This window comes from Cuculus canorus, chromosome 5 (genome assembly GCF_017976375.1).
Source record: "Cuculus canorus isolate bCucCan1 chromosome 5, bCucCan1.pri, whole genome shotgun sequence".
Classification (NCBI taxonomy): Eukaryota; Metazoa; Chordata; class Aves; order Cuculiformes; family Cuculidae; genus Cuculus; species Cuculus canorus.
Genome location: NC_071405.1, coordinates 50599769 through 50623517, shown reverse-complemented (window position 1 = coordinate 50623517; position 23749 = coordinate 50599769). Strand labels below are relative to the sequence as shown.

Below are 23749 nucleotides of genomic sequence, written 5' to 3'. Positions count from 1 at the left end.
ACTAAACATTTCCTTTGATTGAGCATGCCACTTTACTCTCATTTGCCTTTTCCCATGCCATCCTTGTTTCTTAGGTACACCATCCTCCTGATACCAGAAGTCTGGTCCAGCAGACAGATGACTTGTTAACTCAACTGTCTGAGGAAGTTGCCATTGATGAACATTACAGACCAAGAATCCAGCCTCGAGGTATGCATTTTGCCTTTCAAAAACCTGTTTCTGTCTAATAATGTGTGTACTATGGTGAGAAGGGATTATGTGCTTCCCTGTATAGCTTACACGTGAGCTGGATGTCCAGTTTGTCCTTCTCTCCCCCTTATGAATCCCAAATTGACCAAGAGCAGCCATCCTACTCCATACTGGGTCTCATTGTCTTTGCTTGAAGATGGTTCCTTTTTTTCAGGGTTGTATTATTCAGATTGTTCCTCCCTGTTTCTCTGAGGTAACCCTAGGAAGAAGTTGCTGCCACTCATAATGCACTTGTACTGTTAAGAAACATCAGAATTTAGGATACCATTATCTTCCCAGCTGTGTTGCTTTTTCTGTAATCTCACTGTAAAACACAGATTAGCTCACTTTCTTCACTTCAAGTACAGTGCAGATCATACTGTGCCATGCCTTCTCCCATTATTAACCAGATTAATGGAGAGCAGCAAGCTACTCTCATACTGTTGCTTTAGTCTGTGCCCAAGGAACACTGCTGCTGAGTCACCAGCATGTTCTGTGTATCTGTTTGCAGCTGTTAGTAGCCAAAGTCTGAATGATCTCAATCGGGAAGGCGAAGACTTTGTTTGCCCTGAAAATATGGACCCAAAACAGGTAGAGGAAGAAAAGAATAAACTTCTGGCAGAAGCTGCTGCAGAGCTGCGGGAAGAGAACACTAGGCAGGAAAAGATCCTACAAGTTGCCAAGAGGCTGGCAGCACTCAGAGGCGAGGACCCAGAGAAAGGTGGGTAGCAGACGGGAATACAGTGCCAGGAGTGGAACCAAGTTCCTATGATGGATTAATTTCTTATCTGAGAGTTGTTTATCCATTTAATTCCTCTGTTCTGCAAGAAACAGACTCTAAAGTTGGACGGGTTGGATCATCATGAAATCAGTATGAAAGATCTTAGTCAAGGTTAAAGAGCAGAGCTGTGAGGTCAGACTGCTTTGTATTGCACCTGTCTTTGACATAATCCTAGCGTGTTCTGCTGTGGTTAACGAAGCTTTTAAAAACAAAGCTCTGGTTTCGGTGGGGATTTTTTCCTTACCTCTTTCAGTACTAAAAACAAAATGTAATGCACGTTTTGAGAAGTTGCCATCTGAAAATAATCTGTCCGCACCAGAGCCAGAATGCCAGAACCAGCTCACACCACAAAGGATTGTCTCTGGCACATAAATGGGCACAAGGTTTGAGGTGGGTGTGGGTTGCAGTCTGCTGTCTCTTATTCCTGCAGTTACACTGGAAAGCTATGAACTCCCTGACAGTGATGAGGACGTGGCTGAGGAGGAAGTTATTCACAGAGTGCTAAAACAGGTCAGTAGTGGCAGTTGTGCCTTGTTTATCTTCCTGTCTGTTATTTCTAGTGTGTGTGTTACCTGGTGAGTGTGCAAAGGTGGTGTTTCTCTTCCTCATTCCTTCATGTCCGACTACTTCTCCAATATGAGCTCACATGGGCCATTCAGTTGCAGGCAATTGGCAACACTGCTTCTAGTCTGTTACATTGCCTTTTCATTCATGCTTAGAGTCTCTTATAATGTGTGTTTTGTCTCCAACCCCACTGTGCTGGTACTTCCTTATTTCTTGTTCCATCTTTTAGACTACCAAGCTAGAATATGGATGATGAGGTGTGTGCAGTTTAGTGCAGCGTATGCCTAGATTTCTCTCTGAAATGTCTATGAATTGTCTTGCAAGCAGACATGAGCTTTCTGTGCTTTAGCTTCTGCCTGATTACAGACCCCATGTGCCTGGTTAGCATGATGTTGACAGTCTGCTGACAGCAGCACTGCAAAGCAGAGTGTGTTAGCTGAAGGTCCCTGCTGCTATGCTGACTGCAATGTACACACAGTGTTAGAAGTGCAGACAGAGCAAGCTCGCATCTGTCTGGATAACACCAGCTATATTCAGACTGCATGAGAGCAAGGAGAAGGGCAGGAGGTTTAGAGCCAAGAATGAGGCTCCCAGCTGTGTTTGAAACAAGAGACTTACTGCTTTCTCTTTTTACCAGCTCACAGAGGAAGCAGCCCTGGACGAGGCTAGTGGATTCAACATTCCTCCAGATCAGACCACCCAACTAAGACCCTCACAACAGAACCTGCGTAAGAAAGCAAAGCAAAAGGTCAGTGAGCTGATTAGAATCTCTTGAAATGACGTGTTTCAAGGTCTTAGGAGAGTACAGTTCTACAGCAAAAGTTTGTTGTATTCAAGGCTTGGTGCAGGAAAAAAAAACGCACAAACCAACCAGCTTCTCCAGAGCAGACAAGCTGAGTGGCTTCTGCAAGGCTGACAAGCCCTGAGCACAGCTGTGAGTCATCCTTGTACTTTTAAAAGGAATTCCTCCTTGGAATACATACAGTTCCTTTCAGGCTGGCTTTCTGCTGAATGGGATGGTACTCTCTAAACCCAGAGAAGTCAGCATAAACCTCACAAAATGAATATTAAAGAAGGGATTTTTAACTCGCCAATATAATTAGGCCAAGAAAGCCGTGTTCTAGTATAATATACAGCCTAAAGCAGGGTAAGTGGGAGGTTTGCCAGTGCTTTCAGCATGTACAGAACAGAACTCTATAGATAGTTGATTACTATCTGTGTTCTCATATAACATTGGAGGAAGGAATTATTAGCAAGATATCCTATGCTCAGAATGGATTCCAGCCTATTACGGAAATATGTATACCTTATCTAACGTATATTGCAAGAATTAAATGGACCTGTGACTCACAGACACCTGACAGGCCTGTCCTCAGTGGAAGAAATTATTTAATTGTAAGCATTATTGAAAACATCCATCTCTTAGGTATGCCACCTTGCACTTCTGGGATTAGTGATGTAAAAGATAGTGCCATCTTATTGCTGCTGTGTTAGGAAGCTGCCTTTGCCAGTGTCCAGGCACTTTGTCCCACTGTGCATATGGCTGTTGAGTTCCACAGTAGTTCTCTGTAAAGCAGAAGGAGATGATACGTGGCCTTACAGAGAGATTTTAGGTTATGATTTCAGAAGGTCTTTTTGACTCAACCTCAGGTACAAACCAATAGTAGGGGCCGTTGGCAAATCGCTTCTTTTGTTCCCCAGTTTTCTTTCTTTAACAGGGAGAAAACACCTTCCCACACACTGCCTTCCCTTCTCATGTAACTGCTTTCAGCACTACTACTTGATCACTTGCTTTTGCAGCGGGGATTGTCTGTCACTTGGTGCCTGCTAGAAGATTTGGGCTTCACGCCCTTTACACGGTGTGGACAATATTGGTGTATACTACTCTAAACTCTAAATGAGGGTGAATACCTGTTTACCTTCCAAGCAATGTAGATTTACGAGCAAGTAATAGGGAGTGCTTTGCGGTTTTATTTAACAATGTAGATACATGTGGAGCCTGTCCTTGAACTCTAAACAAGTTTATCTCACAGACTTGGGATCAACGGAGAGAGAACTATGGTCCGTGTCATTGTGGCCATCATGCATTACAATTAAAGTTCTGTATTGTCTGTGCTGGGGTTTCAATTCTTTGTTTCTGTTTTCTTTGTGAATTAGAGCTGGACTCCAACCAGCACAGCTCTTGCCGAGGCAGATGACAGTGACAAGGATGAGTTACCCTGGTGCTGTATCTGCAATGAAGATGCCACTTTGCGCTGCCATGGCTGTGATGGGGATCTCTACTGCCAGCGCTGTTTTCGGTAAGTCTCACAATACCTCTTGGTCTGAGAGGCGCATCACAGGTAAGCTTGACTGCTTTTGTTTGTCCTTCCCTGGGCAAACAAGCAGGTAGTAGGAGGGAAGATTTGAGGAACCTAGAACAGATCTGCATGCTAGTCATTACAGAAATACTTTGTGCCATCAGTAGTTATGCCAGGCTTTGGGGACTAAACTTGTTCCAGGCAGAAATGTTTGGTCTGTACAGCTGCAGTGCATGTTAGGTCACATTGTCTGAGCATTTGCTAGAGCAGCTGATGTGCTGCATTGCGTGGGATGGGATAAGCAAGACCATTGTTCAGTGACTCCTGTGGCTTGTTAATGACATTGATGGATGATCTGGGCTGGATTTACATAAGAGGGGAGATAAGATAGTATAAATTCCTGAAGCTTTTCTTAGGTTGAGACTCTGCAGTCTTAAAACATATAAAAAACGTCTTTGAAATATATATGGGCGAACCTTTTTCCTCAGTCAGGCCTTGAAGCACTTGTAGTCTTGATTCTTAAACATCTGTAGCTTGATTTTTGAGAAAAAATGTTGTATGACTCAGATTTGGAGGGTTAGTTCCTTTTGAATACAAAGCTATTCCTCACAAGTGTATGTGGCATCTTTTTGTGCCTCCAAAGCATTGGGAATTTGGCTGGGGTCTCAGGTTAGTGCTGGATGACATTTAGCAAAGGATGCTGGCCTTTGTCTGATAAGGATTGTAAGAGTTCTGTGTAATTTCTCATTTTCTGCAAATGTTTTTGTAGAGAGATAAGAATGCAGTGAGGGACAATGTATTAAAAGAAATGAAAACATATGACTAGCATTGTTAGATGGTTAAAACCAAAACAATCTAACAAAAGTATCAGACAGCAAACATCAAAAAAGTGGAATCAGCAGTCTGGCAGGTGAGTGAGCTACTGTCAGTGGCATGCTGCAGATGCAAGGTTTTGTCTTACTCAACACTGCCTGCGTCTAAGCATGATTAAAACAGCTGCCAACACACTACATTTTAGCAACAGTTATTTTTCAGAGTTCTGTGGAGCCCCTGTCATTTTGACTGTTGTCATAGGTGTTGCTAATGTGCCTGGGAGTCACAGATGCGATGCTGAAAGTGAGCCACCGGGTACATGAATCTCTTGAAGACGAAAAGAGACAGAGGGATCTATTGTCATTTCCCATTCCAGCAGGCAAGGATCAGCAGACTTTTTCACAAAATGCCTCAGAGGTTTCTATTACAAGCGAATATCCTTAGTCAGTCCACGTGGCTGTCAGTTGGGTCCTCTCAGCTAACCTTTGAGGTAGGTTTCTAGTTAAGGACTGCTGGGAGACATCTTGTGCAGTGGCTAAGGACGAGTTCCCTGCCTGGGTATTTACTTCTGACTGCACTTTGTGTTTGTTTCTCAGGGAAGGCCATGATGAGTTTGACCTGAAGGACCACCACACCTCTCGCTATCATCTTCCTTGCAAGTCAAAGTGATCACACTCTTCATGGACAGAAAAGGAGATGGAAAAGAGAGAAGTTGGCCAGATGGAAAGAGTACAAGTGGGTTTGCAGCCAAACGGGTGATGTTTTGGACAGTTATAGGATGTGCTGTAATCTGAGAGAGGCTTGGAGGGCACGTGACTTTGTCCTCACAAATACAACCAGAGAAGTGCAAGGTTTGTGCGTGCTTGGATATAAACAAGGACTTAATATGAGGAGGTGGATATGGATCTGTAAAGGCACTGTGGGTAGCAGTAAAAATGTGTTAAAGGCTGTACTGACTGGCTGTTAAGTAACTTCCTGCTTTTGCTAACAGGTTACACACTGGTGTCACAGGCAGCAAAGCACTTTGCACTAAAAAAAAAAATTTATGTCGTGATCACATATATGGTGAGAACTTCCAAAGCATAATAAAAACTATTTACGGAGGCCTGTGTTTCAAGTCTCTCCTGGAAATGCCTGACGGTCCTTTACAAAATGTTGCACTCTAGTAATGGTATCTTAGTCCTAGTGTCAGGTAGCTTAGGGAAATAAATGAAGGATCATGAAATCACCAAAAATGTTTCTGTAGTGTGGCTGGAGAAGGTGCAGGTGTACTCTGCTGTGATGGGTAGTGTTGCTCGTGTACTTGAAATGCAGTGGCAGCTGACAAAAGTGCTGACTGCTTCTGCAGTGTTGTGATCTGCAGTGATTGTGCCAAGGTTTCATGTGGTCTGTAAGAGCAGTGTATTAGTCGGGAAGAGTTGTGTATTATTCTGAAAGCGGGGTTTGGCTCTGTTTATTATTTCATCCCCTGATAGGATGGATATGTGTGATGGTCTTTATCTGGCTACAAGATAAGCTCTATTTCATATGCTTATATCCCTCTCTAGAGACAGCCCAGATGCAAGTGGCACTTGCCAGTGACCAAAGCACCCAAAATTGCTTCAAATACCTGAATAAATGTGCCCTAAAATGGCTTTATACTCCATCAGGATGAGGTCTTCCCAGGACTATAATATGACTGCTGAAACAGCTCTCTAAGGCTCACAAATTCCAATAGCAAAAGAAATTAAGGATTTGCCTTTGACAAGGAGTTTCCAATGAATCTTGCCTGTCTGGTTTGACATTGCCACTCCCAGCTGTCTGCCCTGCCCCTGTGCTTAAGGTCATTGCCTCTGTATGTGAGTTGATGAAACAATTTTTGCCTCCATCTCAGCCACCCCTGGTCAGAGCACAGCAAATAAACAAAACTAGTGCTGAAAATGGGTTTGTACTAACATACTGGGCTGTATCAGAGCCTTCACCAGAAATCTGTATCAGACAATGTAGAATAGTAATATTGCAGGTTAACACACTAAAAATTGGAAGTGTATCCGGCAGTGCCATCAAAACCCTTTGTAAGGAAGCTGTGGCAAAACCTCACTCTTGTGGAGGATCTTTCTTTTCCCTGGCAGTCCTTGCTTCACCACTCCCTGTTGCTTTGGGACAGGTAGATAGGAACACTGTTGGAGTTGGTCTGATGCGAGAGCTCACAATGAGCCCTGTGTTACACAAAATTTAAGAATTACTGTCCTGAGGAGCTTGTAGTCTTCAAAATGAAAACAAAATCTTGTTCTGGCTTTGTGTTACTGTAGGAGTGACACATTCTCATTGCTATTTGAACCAGGTAATCAGTCCGATAGCAGGACAGCCTAACTCTGTCTTAGGTTAAATGCTTTGTGTTTGGCATATACAGGAGAAGATGAAAATACCTGTTCTTATGTCACTTCAAAGACTGATCCACTTCTTTGGGCTTCAGCCTGTGTCCTTTCCAAGCAGTTAGTAGACATTTTATTTCTTGTTTACAGTTCTTTTTTTTTTTTTTTTTTTTTAAATATCTTGGCACGCTTGGCATAGTACTTGCAACATTTTGAATGCTTCCTCAAGGACAATCAGACTTTGAGCCTGTTGTGCAGTTAGGCAGCCTGTGTCTTGCAAGCCCTGCCCTGTTCACAGCAGTAGTAAAGGAGCAGGTTGCAGCCAGAGCAGTTTATTTAGTTTCCTAAACTGGTTTAGCTGGGGTCATCCAAGGAATCCAGAAATGCAATCAACCGAATACCTGAAACCGAACTTAGTCACATGGAAGAGAGCCTCTGCACTCTTACACACACATGCTGATGCTTTCCCTGCACCACTAATGGACATTTTTGTGGCTGCATGTAATTGACCATTTTAGTGGCTGCCCAATCACTTTCCCCTGAAAAGCCATTCCCACTGTAGCTGTTGCCTCAGTGACCTTCGTGCAGAAGGAATAGTAGGGGTATCTATATCAGGAGTCTGCAAGAAGCAAACCTAGCTGAATCTGACATTGTGAAAGAGGGATGCTGCATGACATTTACGTGGGCAGTGCACTTCTGGCTGTGCTGCTTACTCCCTGTTCTTGTCTTAGAAAAGATGCTGGTAAACAAAAAGATACTGGTAAACAATCAGTTCCTGACAGGCCAGATGAATTTCAAATCATAGCCATTCAAGGACTGAAGAGAGCTTGGTATCTTTGAGAAAGAGAGTTGGCTTCTTTGCTTCTGTCTTTGTATTATAGCATGCCATGAGGGCACAAGATTTTCTTTCCCTCTCAGATGTTTTGTATGTGAACTATCAAATGTAGGCTCCACCCCAACAAGAATCAATGATAATGTTATTAAGATTGAACTCAGATTAGCTTACAAGGAGAGATCTCTGTTAAGCTGCATTTGCCATGGTTGACAAGCCCGCATGTTGTCTCAAGTGCTGTAACATGGTCACATGTCTAAATGTAGCAGCCAGAATATTTTTAAAGGCAATGTAAGTTGATCATAACTGAGAGAAAATTGCACTAATGTGTTATTTTATACACATTCATAAACCTTCAATTAGAAAACACATGAACTTATACATTTTGATTTAGTTTTCATGCTACAATCAAGAGGACAAAGTTCCTTTAAAGAAACACTCTTGCACAATGTCTGCATACCCATCATTACAGCCTTATGCTAGCAATGGTGCTGAGAAACAAAGCTAACTGGAAGCTGTTTGTTTAAAAAAAAAAAAAAAAAGGCATTTATGGTCTAGGCTGAGAACAGCTCAAAAGTAGATGAAGCAAGTATGATTTGCTACTTTTAAGAACTAAAGAAGTTGCTCTGATTGCCTTATGTTGCTTTTTCTCTTGCACCAGTGAGCTGAGGAATCATCTAGCACTGGCCACATCTTGCTCTGTTCCCTGTGATCACCTGTGCTTATTGGAAATACTCTCGTGGTAGCTATGTATCAGAACCAACTTCACATTGTGGGGACTGCAGCTTACTCTTTTTCTGCTACTTGTAGAATAAACAGAAAGACAACTTCTGTCAAGCAGAGTTTCAAGAACCTACTTTTTCCTGGGTTCTAACGATGTCTGCCTTAAAGAATACCAAAAATTCTCTTTGCATCACCATATTGAGGGAACGAGGGAATACAGAACAGTGCCTACGATGGAGAAAGCCTATCTCATGTGCCAGAGGAGAGGCACCTCAGGTCTTTGAGCTGTTGAAGCTCAGAAGGATAAAACAAAGTCTCCTGCCAGGGTGCATAACTAACCTGGACTCCTATGCACCACTGTGCTGCAGCTAATTACAGCTTTAGTTTAAGACACTCAGCTCATGGCCTGTCCACCTACATCTTCCACCTGAACTTCTATTTGAACCTAGTATGTTTCTAACAGAGCTGAGAGCTCTTTGTCATTGTGCTGCTCTCCTTTCTTAAGGGATGTGATACATGAGTATTAGCAGCTGTCAATCCATGAGCCATGCCATATCTACAACCAGTGCAGCTCTGGATTTAACTTTATTGTTATTTTATTTACAAAGTTGAGATTCCAGGAGGCCTGGTATATCCTATTAGCCCCTTACGAAGCCAAAAATAGCATGTCCCTAGAGCTACCATACATATATGTAGAGATCTGATAAAAAAAGACCATTTCTCCAACTTAATGGATGAGGCTTAGAGCCTCCTGGAGCAGCCTTAGGACGAGGTATGAGCTGTATGACTTGCTAACTTCCAGGAGGCTGTTGCATGTAAGAACAGCATGTGATGGGAAGTGAGCCCTTACATAACAGTTGTTACTGCAGCTTGGAGTTTGCCCCCTTAGAGATGTGCACAGCCCACAGCTTGTTCGCTGCACTTATGGAAAATAGGAGGGAAGCAAAAGGTAACAATCATCATCTTGTTACTGATAAAGATGAAAAAATTAACGTATTTAAGATATTCCTGGTCCAGCCCAAGAGTTCTCGTTTGTCTTTGTTAGCTAACCTGCGTGTTCCTTTTGTTCTAGAGTTGGCCCCTTCTCTCCCTTGTCTGAAAAAACATCTCAAAAGCTAGCCGTGAACATATTGGCACATACTCCTTTCAGGTAGTTGTAAGGAGGTTGTGGAGAGGAGGGAGCTGGCCTCTTCTCCCAAGTGACAGAGGACAGGACAAGAGGGAATGGCCTGAAGCTGCGTCAGGGGAGGTTCAGGTTGGATATCAGAAAAAAATTCTTCACAGTAAGAGTCATTGGGTACTGGAACAGCTGCCCAGGGAGGTGGTCGAGTCACCTTCCCTGGAGGTGTTTAAGGAACGGGTGGATGAAGTGCTTAGGGACATGGTTTAGGGAGTGTTAGGAATGGTTGGACTCGATGATCCAATGGGTCCTTTCCAACCTTGTGATTCTGTGATTCTGTGATTCCGTGATAGGAGCCCCTCTGGATGTGACTCAGCAACTCATCTCCAGAGTCTGAGTGGCCGGCCTGAGAGCACAGGGGCAGGACATATTGTGAGATTCTGCTCTGCCTAAGCACTCTGCCTCCATTTGCTGTCTTGTTTCCTACCACGTGTCAAGTTACTGACTTGCTGAGAAGATGGATGTAGTTTCCTCTGTATTTTTCCAGCCACGTTAGTTGTAGCCAGAAGAGTTTGTGCAGCAAGACAAGACTTCACTTCTTATTTGTGAGATCTACCTATCTGCAAAAGACTCACTTTGAGATGCTCCCTGCAGGGAAATTTGGAGCAGGTATTTTTTCACTTCAATTTTTCTTTAGTATCTAAAAAGAGAGAAAAAGCAAGCAGTGTACAGCTGGTTTTCTGTTTTAATATACAAAATATGCATTTTTCCAGCATCTTTTTAAATTATGAGAAAAATCCTTGCCAGACCTTGCTCCTTTAGAAGATGCTTCTCCACCATTAAGTCCTAAATTCCACAAAAAGGAAAAGCAATCTCTCTCCCATTAGCCTTAGCAGCTGTTTCAATTAACTTCTCCTTAAGTAGACCAGGTGCATTTGAATATTTTTTCTTCCATCCTACTGTATGTTTTCTGTCCAAACCTTCGTGAGTAACGGAGGGTTAATAAGACTTATGAAGTACGTACAATGCTGTAGAGTCAGGTACAGCAGTAACAGTCAGGAGATCACAGCTGGGTCCCAGCCAGACTGAAACAGGGTGCAGCTTAACAGTAACTGATTTTCCATGTTGATGAATGAGTGATAACCAATGCCTTGTTTTCCTTGCAGTGGATGGAAAGAAAGAAGTCGTGATGAACTCCTGAGAACTCTATTCAGTGCTCCTTGGCCAGCACAGCAATTCCTAGAAGAAACTAAAGGAAGGACATCTTGTCCTGTTCCGCAGGTTAACATGCCCTTTAAGAATCAGGAAAATGTACAATATAGCTCCCTGCTGTGTGCATGAATCTGGAAGGAGCGGAGACTTCAAACCACTGGTACAAATCTCACAAGCTTGGTGATGTTTCTCAATAACAGTAAGTCCTAAACATATTCTGAAGTGGTGTTGCTGATCCTGGGTTTTGTGGGGAAGATATCCATTTCCTTGTGACCAAAGCTAGGTGTTCTGTGTGGGCAAGGTCATTTCTTCTGAGGATTGGTGACCCTTCGGAGACCTCTCAATCGACTAAGCAATTCCGTAATGAAGTCCTGCAATGAGAATTGGTTGAAGAAGAATGCCATGTTAATTCCAGTGCTCATGGGCCCAAAGGGTTATATGATGCTTGCATTATTCCCGCATTCGCCTTCATGTTGAGCAGAAACCGCATTTTGACATGTATTGATCAAACCTATCTTTTAGCTTAGGAAAGTAGACATTTTGACATGTATTGACCAAACCTATCTTTTAGCTTAGGAAAGGAGACTTTTTGATGGATGAGAAGGGTCGAAAAGCCCCTTCACTTCCACTGTCTCCCTCTGGAGCAGCCATGTTTACTTTCTCCCCAGGAGTCAGCCTGCCCCTCTTCATCCCAGATACCTGCTTTTTCCACCTTGAGATGACTTCAGGATGCTGTTGTTCTCTGTTATGTTCCACTGCTTCCTGTTACCACCATAACCTCCTGCCCACTTGTGCTGCCCTTCCAATCTAGGGCAAAGCAAGCTGTCCCTCCTGTTGAACCTGTAAAGCTCCATGTTGTGGATTGCAAACCATCCTGGAGCTGTGCCAATTCTACAAGGAAGTGGCTGGCAGAGAAGAGGTGGAGCAAAATGCACGTAGGACTAATGATAACCTGGAGCAGGGGTTAAGGAGAGGCAGAATAGATAGATGAGCAGTTAATGGAGATAAACCCCCACTACGTTGCTGACACAGCCAAGGACTATGAAACAAACTGGACCATCTGGTTAGTCCAAGTAGAAGTCAGTGTAACTAATGCAAACTTTACCCTCTGCGTGACAAATAATATCACCATAAAGGAGTGCACAGCCTTTTTTTTTTACCCAAAGAGATAGCCATGTCTCCTTGTAATTAGAAAAGGCCACTGGAAGTATTGCAGCTTGTTACCATTTGGGCTGTGTGGAAGTCCATCTTCCTCACTTGGGTGCTCAGAGGTTGCCTGCCTCAGCGTGCCCCAGAAGTAAATGCCTGGGATCATAAATACCTTTTCAGTCAGTCCCTTCAGAGGAAGACATTTTGTTTCCTCTGTCTGCTTTCTGCAAATAGGCTGCTGTGATCTTTCTGCAGGACTGGATTCAAGATCACCAGGGTGAAAGAACGTATCTTTGCCAATGGGGCAGCAGTATCTGTTCGTAGTTATTAATTGCCATGCTGTCTGCAAGAGACTTTCATGGCTTATGAATCAGTAGAGCAAACTCTTTTCAGTTCTTTCTCTGGGAATGCAGAAGTCTTGCCTAAGATCTGAAATTTAGACGCTCTGAAAACAATTTCCTATTGCCAGCCTTGTGTGCCAAACCCCGTGCTAGGAGACTATCTGTAATGATTGCTGCAGCTGAGTTTAATTTCAATGAGAGTCACGCATCCATCTTGTTTTCTATATGTTCGTCCCTGTACAGCTACATTGACTCAACAAGATGTGGAGACTGATAAATGATGTCCAAGCACAACGTTCACATGCAGTGCATATGACTGCAGCAGTGATGAGGGACCCCATTTTGCACAGGTGTGCAGTGCAGTGAAGGCAATTGCTGTGTGGTGCATGTGCTACACTGCAAAGCACTGGGCTTGTGAGATGTCTTTAACTGTCTTACTCAAAACCAGTGCTTGTAAAGTTCACATGGGGAAAAAAACCCACAAGTAAAAACTAATTTATGTGGCCACTGCTAAACAATTTCTATCTGCCCAGTCCAGTCTGAGGGCTGCCCTATGTTCCTATCACTCATCACATTAAAGCGGTTTAAGCTAAGAATGCATTTAGTTAGCAGAGTGCAAGATGGTTGTGTGATCTGTGTCACTGTCTGCAGCTTTTCTATACTGAGGAGCAAATAGTGACTCAGCCTGGTCAGTTTAGGATGTCCAAAACATGGAATTAACTTTCTTTGGTTGTAAAGCGTAATTCCTTATTTTCTCCACTGCTCTGCCTTCATAGCTTACCCATGTAGATTTACATACATTTTTCTAACACAGCAGAATAAAGTGGCAAACATCCCCCTCTGGGAATTAAACAAATCTGCAGCATCACGTTAAGTGTAGTTGCAGCTGAGCAGCAACAAAGACAGACTCTTACAGCATAGTATAACGTAGATGTATTGATGGTGCTTTACTCACCTCTGTCGGGCTAGAGCACTCATGGAGGATTTCCTAAAAATCAAGGAAGAGTCATTTGAGTATTTTATTAGCTGGCCTATCTCCCCTTCCTACAAAAAGGGTATGTAATCTTACTGCATATGACAAGCTAAGACACAGAGAAGCATCATCCAACACTGTATACACACATTCTGTTCCCCCCACACTACTACTTCTCTTTATGAAGGAAGTCCTTAACTTAACATCATCAAGTCCCTCTACCTGACCTGTAGTTTTAATTTCTGTTCTTCATTAGGGACTTCCAGAAGGTCTTCTAGATCAATTTGTGGTTCAGGAGCTGCTGCCTCTGTTTCCTCTCTCAGCTAAAAAGAAAAACAAAAATACACAATAAACCTTCAAACTTATAAGAGCTCTAGAGGCCATCTTTAAGGAAGGGAGAAGGAACTAGTTACAATAAAACTAGTTACAATAAAACTATGCTGCCAATTTAAGGTCAAGATATAAATAATCTCAGAGTGTTCTTATAAAGAGGGCATGGATTCCAGCCTCTCTATGGTGTCTGCTACTGCCACACATCTTGATGTATGTGTTCTTCATGTTTTCCCACCCCAACACTTGATACCACTGCTCAGTGACTGTTGTCCATCATGGGAAGACCCTTTTAAAAATTGCTGACTGCAATGCAGTGTAAGCCAATGTAGGACAACCCTCATCTAAGAGGAGTGTGCTTAAGCATTCACCAAACAGAAATCCAGCAGGCCTAAGCTTAGAAAGGCACAACTAGTACAACGGGATTTTAGGCTAAATACTTTCATATAGTTGGTATTTAGACTAAAGCTTTTTGCCAGAATGGAGAGAAAAACAATTGAAAGGCCTGACAATATTTTGCCGACCTTCTCTAACAGACATGAGAGGGATATAATAGCCTCCTTCAAGGTAAGAGAGACCCCGAACTTTGGGGATTGGGGTAATAATCTTCTAATGTATAGGGTATTGTTGGAAACATTTGTAATCTTGATGACATTTTAGCTCTACATGTCTCTACAACACTAAGGAAGGCAAGCTGTGGTTTCCAATGTAGTTGCAAAATGTATCTTTGACAGCACAACACTAGTGATATTTTAACATAGTAGTCAACGGGAAAAGGATACAAGGATACTCAGTAAACAGCACAGTACCTGATCATTGTGTAGCATTTATGGATGTGTATGCAAAACATTGAACAATAAATGCAATACTTAGAGGGAAAAAATAAACTTATTCTGACCAGTCTCTGGTACCAAGCCAGAGAGGAAGTAGAAAACCTTTGTTCAGCTTTGTTACGCAGCTGACTTGACTGCAAGTAATAAAAAATGATTAAACATATTCTGCTGTTACCTGCACACCATTTCCCCTTAAAACTAATGATTTTCATGTGACTGTTTAGACAACAGGTATTGATCCAGCCTGGCTTTGCCTAAGAAGGTGAATGGGCCAGAAGAGTGAGACAGGGTAGGAACTCCCTACGGCTTTCTGGTTCTGGTATGGATGATGTTGTGACTTCAACACACAGGGAATCATCCTGAAAATCAAAATTGCCTCCTGAGTCTTAGTTTTGTGGCAAAACCTTCACGACAGTAAACAGCAAAGCATTCAGATTATCTGTATCAGGACTCAATGTTTGAACTAGCCTTGCTGGCATTTGAATCTGCCGTGCTGTTTATTCTGACTCTGTCATACAAGTTTCTGGAAGACACTGAAGAACATTGCACTGCCAAGGACAGGCAGAGCAAAGGAAGAAGCTGACAAAGACAGAACGTAATGGCGGTTGATGCGTCCAGGAAGCTCAGACTAGCAGGGCTAACTAAATGGTATTGCCACAACGCACAGAGGAGAGCAGGAGGGCCTGTTGGACACCTAAGTGATTACAAGTAATTTACTGTGGCACATACATTTATTTGGAAAGATCCTTTGTAACCCCCTGTTGTACACTATTAACAGTCTCTGACCTGGCACAGCAGCATGTGATGTTGCTAGTGGCAGATCTCTTAGGTTGGCCCAATTACACCAGGAAGTTGGGAAACCTGTTGTGCTGGTGAGGTGCTAGCAAAGGCAATCCACTGGCAATCTGTTCCTGTAAGGCCACAGCTGGATTTCCCACTAGTGCCTGCTGGGATTTTGCAGTAGGGAAAAAAATATCCCCTTTGGGCAGCTACTCTGATGACAGTAAACAGCTCCTAATTCTCAGAAAACCAGAAGTGATAATGTAACCTAACTTGATTTTCTGACACCTTTACAAATATACATCTGTAAACTTGGGCGAGTAAGAGTAGCACACAGAGAGCCTAATTTGGGTCATGCCACTGGTGGTACCAAAAGCTTCTCATCTATCTCAAAACCAACCAACCCTTTAACCTTCTCTTGAAAACTGCAATGATTCCCCTAAAGGCAAGGTTGTTTTGGCAAATTTCAATCGCTTTCTTAACAGAGGTACCAACCCCAGGGGCAATCCCTTAAATGCCAATGCAGGCGTGTCTGGCGAGCAATACTGTCACTGCCACTGTTCTTTTGAACAGCTTTCACTCACCAGGACCATCACTTTGACATTTCGTACACATGTTGAATCTTGCCTGTCTGATAGGTCTAGTGATAATATCTGCTCTTAAATACTCTACATAATGCTTCATAATGCATTATCAGGAGGCCTAAGAGAGCTGAGAATTTATTTAGGCTAAATATTTTCATATAGTCAGTATTTATAATAAAGCTTTTTGCAGGAATGGAGAGAAAAACAATTACACTCTTGAAAGGCCTGGCAATATTTTGCCAACCTTCTCTAACAGACATAAGAGGAATATCGTAGTCTTATAAACTATAGAAAAGAACTGGAATTTCACAATTAAGTCCTGAAGAGATTATGAGCTTTTATTCTTTGTCATTTTTACTAAACAAGCTATAAATTTGTTTAGGACATCTAAGAATATTAATTAACAGAACAGGACTAGTAATATACTGATTTTCACAGGAGCCTTGCATTTGCAGTGGAAAGACTTTTTTCTCCATATTTGTTTTTCGCTGCATATTGTCCACACGTGGCATAAATTAGAGAGAAATTAACTTATTTTTCTCTCCCAACATGGCATGAGAACCTGGTATGCTCCCACAAAAATACAAAAAGGAAACATTCACGCAGAAAATGGTGATAATACTGATGATTAATATTAATAATAAACAACAACAGCAACAATAATAAAGACAACATCAGAAACAGTTCCTGAAGTTTGGCTTTTTGGCTGTGGAGTTGATATTGTCCTATGGCTTTCAGGCCCAGCAAATCACCCTGGGCAGACAAAAGCTTCTCTGTACCACCATGGCACATAGCACCAAAATTGCCTTTCCAGAGCTGTTCTAACATGTCCATTTCCACTGTTGACTGCAATTTGAAATTGCTGGTACTGACAGTGGAAGGCTTTAAACAATCATCAGCTCTTTTTTATTTCTGTCTTAAAAATGCACTTAATGCTGTACTGGGGTGCAAATACAGAAAACAAGGCAGAAAGGGCTTGACAGTTCAGTTAGTCTGTCTGCATCCAGGACCCGAACAAGCTGTTTTACACAATTTGTTAAACCCTCCTCTGTCTTCTGTTGAAGATATACTGGGTTGAGAAAGCCACCTACTCTTACTACACTAGCTATTGCCTTACAGTACAGATAAACACAAAACCCTTAATCAAGCTATTTAAAATGGTTTAAGATCATGATGTACAAAGTGGAAATCCTTTCATGTTTTCCTGTACCACAGTTCAAAGGAAATATCTCAAACATGGAAAAGCATAATCCCTTCTGAAATCTTCCAGTATAGGTGACATCCATCTAACCACAAAATATGAATAGGAGCAATACTACCAGGTTATAATTTCAGTGTACCCAGGCAGTGCTGTAATTTAACTCAAATATAACACCACACTGAAGAAAAAAGGTCATGTACCCTGCAACAGCTCAACTGAAGACTGGTGCAGTTCAGGTGCTGGGCCTAGGCACTTGGCACTCTTGGATCTTTCTTAGTGGAACAGCTTTTAGATAGTCAGGAAGAATTTAGGAGGGACTGAAAAGAAAAAATTCCTGGTGCAAAGGGAATCTCAAGCAAGGAAGAAAGCTCCGAGGATTTGTGAAGATGAAGGCATAAGTTCTCTACATTTGAGCGTACGTTTCTTTTTTCTTTCTTCCTCTGCTGCCAGCAGCGTGTCCAGACTGTGCAGCTACAGATACAGCAATATCTAGAGAGTCTTGTCCAAACAGCAGCTTTAGCTATGCTGTTGTGACAAGAAAGAGTAAGTATACACTAACAACACTAACCCAGCTAGCTCAGATACTGCTTCCAGCAAAGCTGCTCACCACGTGGAGCTCAGCAACAGGAAGCATCCTAGGTTTGTATGTCTCTCTAAGTTCTGCCCATCCTGCTCAGCACTAGCTACCCACCTCCCAGCAGATGCAAGACAAGGCAGTTTAAAGGAAGCTGGTTTATATAGATGTAAGCTTCTCTAGCTGCAGACACGCTCGTCAGAGTGAGTGTTGTAACGTGGCAATAAGGTACCTAATGAAGACTGGAGAAGCTATTTCTAGTAAGGCAGAGGAAGCAAACTTCTGTCCCAGCACACAGGGCCTCTAGTTCCATTCACCTGATATGCAAGGGGCTGATTTGCCCCAACTACTCACCCGGCATTGGTACAACTCTTGCAGCTGTGCATTGATCCATTCCTCCAGGTCTAGCCAGCGCTGTAGGTCTTTGCGGTTGTACTTTATGGTCAACTTGCCCAGTTTCCTGTGTGATGATTCCTCATCAGGTTTCTCTGGTGTCTGGAAAGTCACCCGGGGCAGTGCGCTGGAGTTGCTAGCCATGCTTACTGCTTCCAACTCTGACAGCAGGCACTCGCCTCCCCGTGGGCTCCCTCACTCCTTTTCTCTGTCTCCTTTAATCAATGCCTCTCTGTGACTCGTGGCTCACAGCACAAGTTCCTCACAGACACCAAAGGCAGGCAGCATTGGTGATTCCAGGGAGGGAGGTGAGGGAGAGCACACAGCTGGGGCAGCACTCAGGCTCTGCAGGCAGAGTTACAGCAGCAGATTCTTGGGTTTCACTGTAGGCTCTGCTGACAGGAGCAGGGAGGCAGGCAAAGGAGTCGTTGTAATAACATCTGTTGTTAAAAGAAGCCAAGTGAACCAGGGAATTGATGAACCAAGTTTGTTAATATTTAACGCAACTCAGCTCCAAGAGGCGGGGAAGAAGGACGTTTTAAATGACTTTTCCTACAGGCATAACTTACATGCATGTGCAATTCCAGTGTGCTGATCCATACATAATGCATTGAATTCTGCTGTGTTCAAGTTCCACAAGCCTCCATAAACTACTTTGTCTGCAACTATGAGGTTTAGCTCCTATTGAATCCCATTGTATTTGGCATTTCCCAGCTAAAGCACTGGATCCAGCACAGATAAGGAGAAGTTGTCTGGAGTCAGGTGGCTACATCCACCATTTTACAGGAGTAGAAATACTAGATCAGTGGCACCACACGCCAAATTTGGACTCAGCAGTCCCATTTTACATTTTCCTACAACCTGTAGGCTTATTGCAACTTCCCCAAAAATTTCTATAGAAATTCCAGTGTCCCGAACTTGAGATCATTTGAGCGAGGTGCTTCTGAGATAAAACAAAATATGTATGATTTTGTTTCAGGTGAAGGCCTGTCTAGGGATATAGCACTACCTGCTTCCCACAGAAAAGTATTCATGGTAAACAGGTTCACCTGCTGCAGCATCACAAACTGCTATTGTACTATGTATTATCTTTGTTTGGCTTACAATCTCTTTCTTACTGGAAGACAGGTTAAAGGTCTGCAGCATTATTGCTTTATGCCATTTTAGAAGGATATGTGCAGGCTGTGCTGCTCAGAGGAACAGAAGTCAGGCTGGCTGTGTTTATGGGGTGCCAGGGCACTGGGACACCTGTGTTCTCTCTAGATGCTCTATCACACCTCTTTATTAATGTATTCCCAGAGCCCTGCCCGGGGAGCTGCCCCAGCAGACTGACAAACCAGGTGAGATTCTCCATCTTGAAGCACATCCAACGACCATAGTTTCATGGCTTATGTGGAAAAAGCAAGTAAGCCTCTGCTGCTCCAGGCAGTCAAGGTACTTCCAGTTTGGAGGCCAAGAGATAGATATACCAAAGGAAAAGCAACAAGCCCTTCTCCCACTCATACCTGCAGCCAGGAAGCGTGGGGCAGTCTGCAGGGGGCTGGTCTCTTCTGGAAGTTGTACCCATTCACCCTGCCAAAGCCACATTCCTGCGTCCAGAGGGATAGTGGTACAGCCAGCCAGCAACATCTCATACAAAGGGCGGTAGAAAAATGGGCAGGACCAATCCAGCCCTTCTTTTAATCCTGAATTTGAGCAAAAAATAAATTCAAAAAATTTTTCAGATTAATTCCACAATGGAACTTGCTTCCACATCAGGAAGGGATAAGGTAGTATAATATACTGGAAACTGATATAATCTCTGCTTTTCAGACAGCCTAAAACTTCTATTCAGAAGATAGCTGTCAGCTATTTAATTTAAGCAGCTTTACCCATTTTTCCTCACTACTTGGCTGTATCCTCCCTCTGATCTCACTCCCAAAACTGTCTTATTTAGATCAAAACTTCCCAGAAGAACCAGTGTTGTGAGAGGCTCAGAGCACACTCAGTGCATGCAAATTCTTCACAGATTCTTAACTGTTAGAAACCTTGCAAAACCCATTGAATATCCTATAATGTGTTTACAACTACTGACTTTTGAAAGGCTAATATGCTGGCCCAACATGGGCAGAATTTTACAAGGTAACTCTGGACCAAAGGACACACACTGCCAGGTATCAAGCTTCGATCTCCAAACAGAAGGGCTCTTTTTGTTGTTCAAGGATTGACATTTTTTAACATTTACCTTATCTTCGGTTCAAAGAGACTACAGGCAGGCTGGCATTAAGACCAAAGAAAGAGGACTAAACTTAGAAAAAGTTACCTGGCATCCCTGAGTATGTTCAAACATTTGTAGTGGCAGAAGGGCTGGCAGGGAAGTTGCCGCCTTCCTCCGTCTCCCGTGCTGACTGTTTTGCTCTTCATCCAGCAGTTCAGTTCAACTCTACATGAAAGATCGGGGTTGCCCTGTTAATCTTCTGCTAGCTTAGTTGAATTTATGAAGCACAGGATCCAGAGGTCACAGGAGAGGTGTGAGGAACGGGGAATATAACCTGCCCTAGTGGCTCTTCAAACAACTTGAACTGCTGTTGACTTGTAACCTCACTTGAGCATGAGCAATGCACTGAGATATTGCATCCAAAATGGTCCACAGGCAGACTCACTCCACCATCTGTATTCTGTTGACAAAGTAATAAGCAGACCCTGAGGCCTTCATGCTCATCTATCCGTGTCATCCTACAATAGAATAAGACATTCATACAATGAGGTCAGAGGCCCCCTCAGGAAAGCTGTAAACAAAAATAAAACAGATTATAGAATATTCATCATACTGCTTTGACTTATATGAGCTTAGTCATGAAATCTGTGTAATGAGAAAGCGGCAATATAGAAATAAATGTTTACAGATAAGGTAGGCTTCCTCCAGTAATAAAGTATTTTAATCTATCATTAAAGCAAGTGGAAGAAGTGAAAAACTGTGTGCAAGATCACTCCATGAGGGTGTGGTAAAGGTTCCTGCAGGCACAGGATCGGGTGCCTCACACGGGATAAGCGATAACATCCCCTTTGACTGAGGCAGCATCTCCGATGGGTGCACCAGCCACCTGCCAGTGCTGGTAAGGGCCAGCTGCCACCAAATAAGAAGCAACTGCATTACTTTTCCCACAGTGCTGCACCCCATCCTGTCCTGTCTTTCTGTCACAACAGTTCAGGTGGCCGAAGGGATAGAAAGAAATTAATCATTTTGTTTGGAAATGCACAACAGGGGGAATCTCAGAGATCTCAGGTGTGGCCAGGAGATGAGAGCTTATTTTCAACCTAGTTATCTCCCCTCATAGCCTTGAGCATATCAGCTTGGACCAAAATTTTGAAGTGAACACGCTTACTTGGGCACCTAAGTCATCTAATCAGACAACCTGAGTTGTGCACATGTAAGCTCCAGTGGACCTCCTGTGCAGTTGCTGGTGATCAGGTCCTCTGCAAATCTGCTTACCATTTATATAGGTGAATAAAGGGGGTTTAAACATGGACAAAATATTTGAGCATTAGACTGGAACTCTGCGCCTCAGTTTCTGTGTGACATGGGGTTGCTGCTCCTCCAGGCCTGCCCTAAGAGTGGAGTCTTGCCTCTGAAAGGAAGGGTGGATTTGATACTGTGGAGTTGGGTTTTTGTGATTATGGCCCCAGAGAGGGCCACCAAACGAAGCTGAGCATCTGTGTTGTAATGCCAAGCAGCTATGACACTGATCCAGGTGGCAGAGCAACAAAGTGCACAAGGCAGATCTGGTTACTCTCCTCTGTTCCTGAAGTTGATAACCTCCATCCCACACCTGTGACCTAAGCTGGTGTTTCTCTGTTTCTCCAAGCTGATGACTGTGGTGCGTGTTCAATAATTCAGCAGGGCCATAGCTTATCTTTCCAGAGAACCAGGTCAGCCTCCTTCTCTTGAGTCGCAGCCTAGAGAAGAACATTTCCCTTCAAGACAGACGGAAGCCACTCTCCACCTGGTTTAGAAAATAATTACTTTCCCTGTGGTTGCAAACATGATAGTTAACACAAATTAAACCAGGGAAAACAGCAGAGGTGACTGTATCGATGTTATGTTGACACCACAAGGTAATGAGGTTCTGCACCCTCCTGTGAACAGGAACAAGCGCAGATAAAAGTTGGCAGATCAGAAAATGTAGTCAGGACTCTGGATTTAAAAAATCCAGAGCCCTTAGTGAGCAAACCCAGTACCCCCAGTGTCCTGACCTCCATCAACCACTTCCCTAGACTTCTAGTGTCTACACAGGAGCGTGGAAACAAAAAAGGCTGCATCATTGCCCCAGAGCACCAGCAAGAAGAGGGAGAGCATATAATCTCTTGCCTTTGACTCCTGGAGACTCAAGGAAACAGCTAGGAGTTTCCAGCTCACACAGTCCCCACCTTTCACCTGAGCAGTACTGTTACTTTCTCACCAGTACGCAGAGAGGAGCCTATATGTTCTTCAGTGAGGTGACTGGTAGTCAGTTTAACTCCTCTCCCACATAGTCTCACCTTTCATGAGGCAATGAAAGGGCAGCGAGAACGAAGAATGCCAAAATAAAGAGGAAAATATTTCCCAAATTAGATTTGACTGATCAACTCAAAATTGCTATATTTGGCACCACCTCAGAAAACAGACAGCCCTCAGCAATAAAGGTAAGAGGTCAGACAAGCTACTCTGCCTGCCTGCCTGCCCTCCCTCTCTCCTGCCTCGGTGACTGGCAGTCAAGTGAAGCGTAAAAGCTAATAGCTCATCAGCAGCTGAGAAGGGTAAATGAGAAATAGCTGTACTTACTGCTTTGGCTTACCAGAGGAGTAGCAAACTCTGGAACTTCTCCTTACTTAGGCAATTAACTGTTAATCTGTGTCCACCTTCAGACATCCCATAGGCAGTAGGATGAATAAGCATCTCCACTGAGGAGGAAGCCCACCCTTCTCTTGAAATTTAGGTGAAGCTGACATAAATTAGCTGCCAAGTGGATGATTTGGGTATCTTTGAAAACTTGTCCATGATGTTGCCTTCCCTCTTGTATTGCTTTGGTGTTTCCCTACAGAAAGGGGCCTGCAGCACTGAAGGCATTACCAGTGCTTTCCTGTGGCACAGACATTTCAGCAAGTTCTTTAATGGTTGATCTGGAGACAAGAGAAGCACTGGCTGAATAGATGAAGGGATCTTCCTCGTTTTCCAGTCTACTTTCAACATTTCAGGCTTGCAGAGACTGTCTATATAGATTTTGCATCAAGAAGTTTATTGTGACCCAATCCCCCTGAAAGGGTGCTATTACACACACAGGGAAATCACCATCCACACACACAGAGGAGAGCAGCCTTTCACAGGAGGCACTGGTAAATGGCCTGAAGGTGTTGAAAGTCAGAAAGTTCCTGGGGATGCAGTCACTGTGGGCAGTGATGGAGTAGGAGAAGCCATAAGGAAGCCCACAGCCAATCCTGTTCCACTCAAAGGTGCTGTAAAGAACAGCTTAGGTTGTCTGTGGGGACTTCAGTGGGAAATGTTAAGTTTATTCTAGTTCCTGCAAACTGAAGGTTCTTTGCTTCCCATCTCCATACCTATCTTCTTGTAAAAGCCTATCATAGACAAGACAGAAATGCTGATACTTTCTCAGTGTAGTCTCAACACTATTTTCCCTTCTTCTTTTC

The 23749-nt window shown here is 43.3% G+C and overlaps 2 protein-coding genes across 6 annotated transcripts in view; one reads left to right on the top strand and one right to left on the bottom strand.

The window, feature by feature from the left end:
* Positions 1–23749, top strand: part of ZFYVE19 (zinc finger FYVE-type containing 19) — a 29523-nt gene that overhangs the window by 5074 nt on the left and 700 nt on the right. Inside the window, exons 6-13 of one of the 5 annotated variants that reach the window (XR_008450013.1) lie at positions 75–189; positions 740–949; positions 1440–1519; positions 2211–2321; positions 3731–3873; positions 5283–5421; positions 10069–10384; positions 10882–14741. Coding sequence is in view for 1 of the 5 variants with exons in the window: in XM_054067779.1 (XP_053923754.1) it covers positions 75–189; positions 740–949; positions 1440–1519; positions 2211–2321; positions 3731–3873; positions 5283–5355 (732 nt within the window). In the remaining 4 variants the exon portion in view is untranslated. Of the gene's footprint in view, positions 1–74; positions 190–739; positions 950–1439; positions 1520–2210; positions 2322–3730; positions 3874–4947; positions 5177–5282; positions 6908–10068; positions 10385–10881; positions 14742–23749 lie in introns of those variants that run through there. The other 4 variants (XR_008450012.1, XR_008450011.1, XR_008450014.1 and 1 more) reach the window with 4 other exon arrangements.
* Positions 11165–23745, bottom strand: PPP1R14D (protein phosphatase 1 regulatory inhibitor subunit 14D). Its single transcript, XM_054067781.1, has 5 exons — positions 19591–23745; positions 18047–18525; positions 13618–13713; positions 13373–13405; positions 11165–11298 (listed from the first exon to the last, which is right to left on the bottom strand). The coding sequence occupies exons 2-5, from the start codon at positions 18227–18229 to the stop codon at positions 11230–11232; spliced, it is 381 nt and encodes a 126-aa protein (XP_053923756.1). The 5' UTR covers positions 18230–18525; positions 19591–23745; the 3' UTR covers positions 11165–11229.